Consider the following 9,777-nt stretch of genomic DNA (forward strand, 5'->3'; position numbering starts at 1 on the left):
ACACACACACACACACACACACACACACACACACACACACACACACACCATTCCTTCCTCAGGCCCCCAGACGCCTCCTCTGTTCCACTCTGGCTCAGAAGCCCTTCAGCCTCATCTGTCTGCCTCTTTTCCCTAAGGGGCCTTGAGCTCCCATCCACAAGCCTCCTGGGTTACCCATCCCCTCAGTCAGAATGACGTGGCAGCCCTGTGCTTGCAGATCCCATCTCCTATCATTAATAACTTCCTTAATCTCTAGCCGGCTTTTTCCAGCTCCGTTCAGTCGACCCCCTTTGCCGACTCTCTCCTAGAAGCAGGTGGGGGGTGTAAGGGCAGGGGATGGTGAGCTGTTTCCGAGCTCTCTGACATCAGCTGGACCAGGCTGAGGGCCCCTCGGTGTTTTCCTCATGGCTTTGCCCCTGCCCCTTCCCCACTTCTTCCCAGACCAGCTCTTGAACCGTCCACTGCCCTGTAGGGGCCATCCTCAGTTCAGCCATAGGGCCTGGCAGGAACCCTCTGAGCCGGGGAATGGGAAGGTGAAACCCTTGAGGAGAGCACAGTTGTGTGACCCTGGGGCAGCCTGCATGGATCTTAGACAGAAGTCAACAACTTTTTTGGTAAAGAGATTTAGAGGGGGGCGGCTAGGTGTCACAGTGAATTGAGCACTGGTCCTGGAGTCAGGAGTGCCTGAGTTCAAATCCAGCCTTAGACACTTAACACTTACTAGCCATGTGACCTTGGGCAAGTCACTTAAACCCAATTGCCCTACCCTCCCCCCCTCCAAAAAGCAAAAAAAAAGGAATTAAGGGGAAAACTGAATGGGTGGGGGGGGCCTGCTGGCAGACCGTGAATGAGAGGATGCTCATGACCCTTGGGGGGAGGGGGAGTCTATGGGACCCTGAGTTTCAAGCAGCTGGAGACCTCGGAGGCCATCTAGTCACATCTAGGCCATCATTTTCTAGGCCCAGTGGCTTGCCCAAGGTTACATGAGTAGTACCTGCCCAGGACTAGTGCCCTTTCTCTGTACTACATGTGTATTGGCTGACTATGGGACAATTGTGGTGATAGTTCCCAGCCCACAAGCCTCCACAGACCTTGGGGTGGGGTTGGGGGGCAGCGCTGACAGCTTCCATGTGGTTGGGGGTGGGGGGAGTCCCCAGAATGGCTCCTGAGCTTTGTGCCGACTTAGATTGGGGGATGTGGGAGGATGGCCCAGGGGTGTCAGGTACGGGGGCGAGCTGCTCTCTTTGGCTACAGGGTCTGGGGTGCCAGGGGGGTCTAGGACTGCTAGGCCTCCATTGTGAAACCTCAGCATCTCAGAGCTGAACAAGACCTCCAAGGTCATCCCGCTGGCCCCATAGCAAGTCCTCACCAAAGGTGTCTTTATTCGTTCATCTGTGGAATCCAGCCTTTGTCTGAACAGGAATCCCCAACATCAGAGGACACACAGTCTCCTTTGGCCTCAGCTCGGAGGGGAGAGGCCACTTCTGGCAGGGATGTGCTGGCCGCCCCCAAACGCTGGGCCTGGATGTTGAGGAATGCCATGACATGGTTGGACATGTGCTAGGCTTGGAGGCAGAACTGGGGCTCAGATTCTGGCTCTTCCCCTTGATCCCTCTGTGAACTTGGGCAAGTCATAGTCTTTCCTAATGTGCTGGTAGCAGGCTTGTCCTGTGAGTCCCAGGCTGATGATGAGAGGTCAAAGCAAGAGTGGGAGGGCCTGAGAGAGACTGGCCAGATTCAGACTGGAAATTCCCAATCACTAGAGCTGTCCCCAGATGGACTAGGCTCCCTGAGAGGGCCATGAATCCCTCAGTCTCAGAGACCTTAGAGGCTGTGCTTGGAGAGGGCCCTTGTAGTCAGTAGGGATTGTCTCTGGGCTCTGGAGACGGCTCCAGGCCTCTTTATCTGGCCAGGGGTTCAGACACCTCTATGGTGAAGGCCTCAGAGGCCTAGCTCAGGTAGAACTACCAAGGCTATGGTTCTGTTGGGTCTAGAGAAGAGCTGAAAGGATCCTTGGAACAGAGAGCATCCAGCGTATCATGTTAGCACTGAAAGGGACCTTAGCGATCGAGCCAAACTTCTCATTTTAGGGCTCAGGAACCCAAGGTGACTCGCTTCAGGTCAAACCTACTAAGAGTTGGGCCCCAGGGGTGCTAATGGTGCCCATGAGGAGCCAGTGCTGGGGAAAGGAGTCAGGAGAGCCCCTCCCTCCTCACACATGTTTCAGGTGTCTCTCCCAGCTGCTGGCCTCTGTGGGCACTCTGTGGAGTCGGCCCACGGAAGGGCTGCAGCTGAAGAGAGCATCTTTTGTTTTGCTTTGGGGAGGACGGGATAATTGGGTGTTGTGGGGCCAGTGTTGATGCGCATTATGGGATTCTGGAAGAGTGTGTGTGTGTGTGTGTGTGTGTGTGTGTTTGGGTGCTGGGAGGCCAGGGTACTTAGAACCAGCAGCTGGTGCTTGGAAGTTCAGAATCCTAACAGCCAACACGGAAATCTCCTGTAGCTGCAGAGTAGCCCCAGCTTCTCCCCATTGCAGAGCAGCCTCTGCTCTCCAATCTGGCATCAGGGAGTTAGTAGGACTCCCCCCTCCCCCCCAGTAAGCTGTCAGCCACCCCCTCTGATCCTGCAGTGAGACTCTTGACCCACCAGGCTCTTGGTCTGGGCTCGAGGCCTCAGCCCCAGTAGTTGGGAGGAGAGGAGAGTGACTGACTGGTTCTGGGCTAGCAGGGTGGCCTGGGCGCAGCCCATCCTTGTTGTCATCGGTATGCATGTGGGGTGCTGGGTGGCCGAGAGGAATGTTAATGGCACTGGGCTCCGCAGGAGGCTATATTTAGAAACCCAAACCAAGAAGGTGAACAGAACTCACCTTCCTCTGATGCAGGTCCCTTCTCTACTGCTGTTGCCACAGCAGTAGCAGTCCTGGCCCTCCCTCCCCCTGGCCAGGGACCTCAGGTCTACCCCCTGTGGACAAAGGGCTGCTCCTTCACCTGCCTCTCCTTGGAAGGCTGGATTTGGAGTCAGAGCAGAGGGATTTGAACCCGGATCTGCTAACTTGCTCATCTTTGTGACTTGGGCAACTCACACCTCCCTGGGCCTTAGTTTCTTCAGCTGTAAAAAGAGACGTGGCCAGATGGCATCCAAAGCCCTTCCCAGCTGCGAGTGCTCCGACAGGACGCTCCCAAAATGTGTCTGCTAAAAGGCCTGACCTCCGTGTCCATGGCCAAGTCCTATGTGTGCCTCCCACAAAGAAGCAGCTGATGCTGAGATGTGTTCCCTTCTCTTTCATCCTACAGACCCATGCGATGTAGTGGAAGGGGCCCTGAGTCTGGAGTCAGAGCCCGATCCTGTCCCTACTATGCTTTCTCTGTCATCTTGGTCAGGCTACTTCTTGAAATCACCTTCTCTCTCTAGGTTTGGGCATTAGACTATATATTATAGGATAATAAACAGAGCTAACAATGACCTTAGAGGTCACCAAATCCAGCCTCCTCGTTTTATAGAAAGGGAAACTGAGGCACAATGAGATTAAGGGATTTGCCTAAAGTCAACAAAGATCTTTTCCAGGTCTAACCATGGTGCTTTTGGAACCTCAGTTTCCTCATCTGTAAAATGAGAGAATTAGACTAGATAAAATCTCAATTTCCTTAGCAGTAAGCAGTAAATGCTTCCCTTCCCTACCCCTTAGAATTCTCAGTCCCTGTGGTTTGAGGCGTTAGATTGCTGGAGCCATAAGGGTAGGTCTTGACCAGAGCAGTGGCTGGGCTATGGTTCCTGTCCAGGGCAGCGGTTGGTCAGCCCAGAGTTAGTAGAAAGCAAATGGCCCTCTCCTCTCTCTGCCCCAGCTGCTCACGTCATCAGGCCCCTGCCAGCCCTGTGGGGCTGCTGCCCACGCCATCCGGGGGTGGTGACGTGGGCAGTGTGACGCAGCTGGGCTGGGTGCCGGAGAGCCGTCTGTCCATGGAGAGTGGAGCTGTGCATCTGGGAGCCTGGCCAGGACCCTGGGGGATGGGAGAACAGGCCTGGGCCTGGGAGCAAAGCCAACCTGCCAGCCAAAGGAGCACAGCACTTCAAGGTAGAGGACCTGAGTTCGAGCCCCTGAACTACATTCTAGCAGTGGGACCATAGTGGAGGGACAAGTCCTAATCGTAGAGTTATTGATTTCTGTCCAAAGAACCCACCCATAAGTGGTCATCTAGCTTTGTTGTGGAGACCTCTAGTAACAGGGAACTCACTATGCCAAGTCCAGTCTACTTTTTAGTAACTAATTGTTAAGAAAAACTCCTGGGTCTCACTTTCTTCCTCTGTAAAATTGGGGGGTTGGACTAGGTGACACCTAAGCCCCCTTTTGGCTCTGAATCATGGGCTCATAAGAGCATGAACTTAGAGCTGAAAGAAATTTTACAGATGAGGAAACTGAGGCCCACGTAAGTTATATGCTTTCAAGGTCACAGAGGTGGTATTTGAACCCAGATTTCCCTCATTCTCCTGAACACTGGTCCTCATTCTCCTCTCTCAAGATGCCTCCCTTCTTCCATGTTCCTGGGGACAGGCCTGGTTACTAATGAGTTGTGAAGAGTGAAATACAGCCTTCTGTCCTTCACTCTTCCCTCCTCTCAAATTTCATCCTGGCTAGGGAGGGGACACTGTAACTGAAAGGATTCGGCTTTGAGTTCTGAGGTGGCAGCAGACCTCAGATTCCCAAAGTACCAGGGATTCTGCAAGAGTGAACTCCCATATCTCACTCCCCTGGCTTTTTGGAGACTGTCACACAGTAGGGACTCTGGAAATGTATTGTTGCTTTGAGTTAAATTGGACTGGAGGCTTCCTCCCTCAGGCAAGATCTGCCCATCTGGGGTTTGGTAGATTAGTCCTAACCAATCTTCTGGGGCCCTGGAGAAGTGAAGAGTCTAGCCCAAGGTCACAAAGACCCAGGCAATAGGGGCATTTGTACTTGTCTTCCTGATTCCACTGGCATCATTCTGCCCATTGTGTCTCCCTGCTTCTGATGGCATGGAAATGTCCACGTTCAGTAACCTGTCGGTGAAACCAGAACCATCCTAGAGAGATCTCTGCTTAATGACTGGCAGGACAGTGGCCTTAAGGGACAATGTGGGCACAGAGTGTTAGATCTGGAGTCAGGAAGACCTCGATTTGAATCCCTCTCTAGTCGCTGAACCTCCCTGCCTCAGTTTCCCCATCTGTAAAATAAGGACTTGTTGACCTTTCTAGACTGAGGGTGCCTGCTTGAGTGACCCTGCTATTCTCTCCACAGGGCAAACGCTACAAGAATTCCCTAGAGACCGTGGGCACCCCAGACTCTGGGCGTGGGCGCAGTGAGAAGAAAGCTATCAAGTAGGTGCCTGGTGGAGTGTGGGGTGGGCCAAATCGGCTTGTGGGGAAGGGGCATCGAGGCAGCCGGCCGCTGAGGTGAGAGGAGTCCCCACCGCTCTCCCTCCACGCCCCCCCCATCCTCTGACATCCCCCTCACACACAGACTTCCCCTCCATGAACGCCACCTTCGCCCATACCTAGATCCACCTCCCTACAAGGTATCCCGACATCTCCACTTCCAGAACCTCACCCAGACGCCCCTACTCTTTCTCTCCGCCCAGAGCCACGCCCCTCCTCTATTCTCTCCCCCCCACCAATCCTCTGACATCTCCCTGCCCTACACACAGACTCCAACCCCCATGAATATACCCTTCCCTAGATCCTACATCCATTCCCCTAAAAGGGGCCCAACATCTCTACATCTCTTTCCAAGCCCTGCCCAACACGCCTCTCCTCTCTTCTCTCCACCCGGAGCCCATCAGACACTTTTGCCCTTTCCATGATGTTTCCTCTAGAATTAAACTGTCTATACACCTCCTTCCCAGCATCCGCACCACCCCAAACACCCTGCACATACATACGATGCCCCAGGCCTCAACAATTCTGATGTACAGTAGAAAGAGAAGAGGATTTGAAGTTAGGGGGCCTGAGGTCAAATCCTAGCCCTGACGCTTACCAGATTGTGACTGGTCTGGGCCTTGATTTCCATATCTATAAAGTGGGCATGACATTAGCTCATTACCTTTCCCATGCACTCCATAGACTTGTTGGACAACCTGGGGGAGATCTTCCCCTCTCTATGGCTGGTTTGGTTCTGATGGGAGGGGTGGGATGGAGAAGCTACTTAGTATTCCTTCCTCCCTCCTACTTCCATCACCCATCACTCGCAAGTCTGGAGGGCTCCTTTCCTGCTTTTGAACCTGACTGGAGGTCGTTTCCCAAACCTTACCCTGCAGAGCCCCCAACCCGAGCCCTGAACTGCAGAGTCTCCTCTTCCTGATGTGAAGAGCATCTCTGTTCTCCAGCTGACCCATAGGAGAGGAAGCTGGTGCCCTGGGTGGGGGTCCTGAGCTTAAGACTCAAGTAGCCCAGCCTCACCTCAGCTTGACTGGGAGACAGGAGAATTAGAAAACTCAATCCCTTCCCTGTCATTTCCAGAGGTTCTTGGCCTGGTGGGCAGTGAAACAAAGGTGCCCCTCTCCCCCGTTTTGTCTTCCTCATAGAAGCTGCCAACTGTGGACCTAGTGGGGTGCATGGGCTGGAGGGGAGGGCTCTTCCCAGAAAGAGTCCAGTACTGTATCTGACTTACTCCTCCCTACCTACACCACTTCCTACATCACTTCCCCTTCTTCATTCTTCCCTCTTCCTTCCTTTCCTAAACCATCTTCCTCTCCTCTTTCTCACCTCTCCTCTCTCCTTCTCCCCCCACCCTGCCCCCTCTTCTCCATCTTCTCTGTCTTCCCATCTCTCCTTCCTCCCTTCTGCTTCTCTTTTCTTTCCCACTGTTTTTTCCTTTGCCTCCCACTATGCCTTCCCACCCTCCCCTGGTCCCCTTTTCTCCTCCTTCTGCCCCTTCTCTCTCCTTCCACACTCAGGTCTGGGTCCAGGCCTAGACTTCACTGAAGCCAGGAAAGAGCAGGGTGAGGGATGAGAGATGAGAGGGAGGCCACGCTCCCCCAGGAGTAGCTACAAGTCACCTTTAAAGTCACCCTTTCTTCTTCTGGGCTGCCCCTTAGATTCAGAGCTGGGAGGTTGGGCATCTATAGCTGAGACACTGAGCCGAGAGGCTCTGGGCTTTCTGACGTGGGGCTGGCTGGGCCCCAGGTGCCCCTGAGAAGGCTTTGGAATTCCTCTCCCATTGCTCATCCCCCAAACCTGCAGGAGAGCTATGGGCAACAGTTCCCATCTCTAGGGTGACAGAATCTATTTCCCAGGCACCAGGGCTGGAGTCTGGCAAAGAGGCCCTTAGCTCTAGGAAAGATGGCTTTGTGGCCCATCAGTAGGGGTAAAGAAAGGCAATTCTGGTCACATTAGACTGGAGTTGGTATCTTCCAGGGTCTCTTAAACCCAGGCATGAGTCAGGCATGGGTTGTCCTGTACCCAAGTGGCCCGGGTCTCCCTTCTCAGGCTTGTAGGACCCACCACCAACAATCCATCTTGGATGCCTTTGTATTTTGACCCCCAAACTATATCCTTGCCCAACCACCTGAGCAGGTTTTGAAGATCATTCTCTGAGCTGGCCTGTTCTCCCTCACTGTCCAAGCAATGATGCCCATCTTGGCAATGCTGCCTGACCCTCAGGGCAGTGGGGCCCAAGATTCAGTCCAAGGGGTTCAGAGAGGAGAGGAGTAAGTTGTGAGAAGTAAGTATTCTGATGAGACTGGGGTGAGGGAGGAGAAGGCTTTGCAGTGAGAAGGGAGCATTCTAGGTCCCCCAACTCTCAGGGAGATAGGGCCAGGATCTTACCCAGAGAGGCTCATGTTGGGTAAGGTTCTTCATCTGAGAAAATCCTGAATTATATTTGTCCCTTTTCAGAATGGGCTTACTCTGGGTTCTTCCCTTGCCCCACACTCCATTGGCTGTAGCCAGGCTTTGGGAACCCAGGGTCCAGAGTCAGATTCATGTCACCAAGAGCTATGTCCCTGGCTGGTGGTCAGTAGGGGCTGATTCTACAATTCAGCACCATGGACAATTCCATAGCTGCACCTGCAGGGTGTAGGAGGAAGTCTGCTCTAAGAAATTGGAGGCTTGGAGGGATGAGCTTCCATATAGCAGGGTCTGTGGGGCCCTGGGGAGAGAAGATGGGAGTGTTTATCCACAAGGGCCTTCACCATGGCCGGTCCTCCTTTCCCCAATTCTGCCAAGAAAGATGCACCAGTTCCATCCCAGCCCAAGGGAGTTCCCATCTCTTTACAGGGCTCTGGCTCCTTTGCCACTTGGGCCCTGGGAGCTTGGGTGTAGGCTGGTACCCCAAGGCCTGATAGGCCAATTCTCACCTTTCTATTCCCTCATCTGACTTCTGTCCCCCTAAATCCTCTGCCCTATCCCACTCAGGTTGGGTAGATTTCTCTCTCAGTTTCCACAAACCTGAGAGGAGGGAGCTGAACTCCAGATCCCTTGGCCTTCTTGACCCCTAAGGGGCTTGGGGCCTTGGCAGAAAAGGGAATTGATATATTCTTGACCTCTGTGATGGTTTGACTTTCAGAGGAGGCCCCAGGAGGGTGGAAATGAAGCCCCTTCTGCTTTAAAAAAAAAAAAAAGAAGTTATCTGAGTCAATAGGGAGAGACAGGGGAGGGACTGGGCTCTCCAAGAAGAACCTTTATTGAGTGCCTCTTGTCTACAGAACACTGGGGATAGAAATACAAAGGATAAAGGGAGTTCCCGGTGGGGGGAGGGAGGGATGGACCCATTGCAGGAGGGGCAAAGGGAGGAAGAAGAATTCTCTTCTAGGGAAAAAGAAAAAGAGGAATCCTTGGGAAGAAGAGAATTGACCAGTTTGAGATAGCATGGTGTGCTGAGAGAGGTCCAGGACTTGAAATCAGAAGGCCTGGGTTCAAATCCTGTCTCTAACTTAGAACCTGTCTGACCTTGCCCTAGTGACTTCGGCTTTTTGAGCCTGTTTCCCACTCTGTAAAATGAGGGGACTGAAAGATCGGGACCCTCCTGGGGAGGGAGGGGGCACAAGGGCTCCCTCTCAGGAGAGAACGGGAGCAGCTGACTTTGTGGCAGGGGTGCCCTCTCTTGGTCCCAGCCCCTCCGGTTTGGCACTAAAGGGAGGAGCCTGCCATCCAGGGCTTTCTTTCTCTCTCTCTCTCTCTTTCTCTGTCTCTCTTTCTCCCACCAGCTTCCAAAGGTGTGGGGCACGTGTCCGCCTACCGAGCTGCCCGCCTGCCTACCTGCCCGGCTGTGGCCCTTTGCCCAGCACCTCCCTCCTTTCCATATGCCTGTGTGTGCGTGCGTGTGTGTGCCTGACTGTGTGTACGTGTGCTGTGTGCCGAGTGTGCAGGTGGGGGCCTTTCTTCCACAGGAGCCCACTCCCTGCCCAGCCCCTCTGCCCTCCACTCCTGCCCCGCCCCATCTCACACCTCCCCCGGCCACCGGCCACCGGGGGCTCGTCTCCTCTTCATTCCTCCCCTCACAGGACTACGGATGTTTGCTTCTTGTATCTCCCTGTTCTCTTCCCTCTCTCTCTGCCCCTCTAGTGATGTAGACAGAGAATTTTGGAATAACAATGAGAGCACAGTGCAGCAGAAATGGAGCTCCTACCCTCCCAAGGAGTTTATTCTAAACATTTCACCCTACGCCCCTTATGGCGATCCACGACTATCCCTCAAGTGAGTCTCTTTACCTGATTTGATATGTACTGAGTTTATGCGCACCCCTGCCCCCACTCCTCTTCCTCCCCTTCCCCCCCCCCCCCCCCCCCCCCCCCCCCCCCCTCCCCC

General features: G+C 53.9%; 1 protein-coding gene across 1 annotated transcript in view; it reads left to right on the plus strand.

Moving 5' to 3' along the window:
• Positions 1–9,777, plus strand: part of SYT7 (synaptotagmin 7) — an 88,627-nt gene that overhangs the window by 38,836 nt on the left and 40,014 nt on the right. The window contains exons 3-4 of the mRNA XM_069108568.1: positions 5,273–5,352; positions 9,535–9,666. Of these exons, the coding sequence (XP_068964669.1) occupies positions 5,273–5,352; positions 9,535–9,666 (212 nt within the window). The remainder of the gene's footprint in view (positions 1–5,272; positions 5,353–9,534; positions 9,667–9,777) is intronic.

The sequence above is a fragment of the Petaurus breviceps genome, unplaced genomic scaffold, assembly GCF_028583685.1.
Source record: "Petaurus breviceps papuanus isolate PSGF00001 unplaced genomic scaffold, PetGlider_PUasm1.0 90397, whole genome shotgun sequence".
NCBI classification, from domain to species: domain Eukaryota; kingdom Metazoa; phylum Chordata; class Mammalia; order Diprotodontia; family Petauridae; genus Petaurus; species Petaurus breviceps.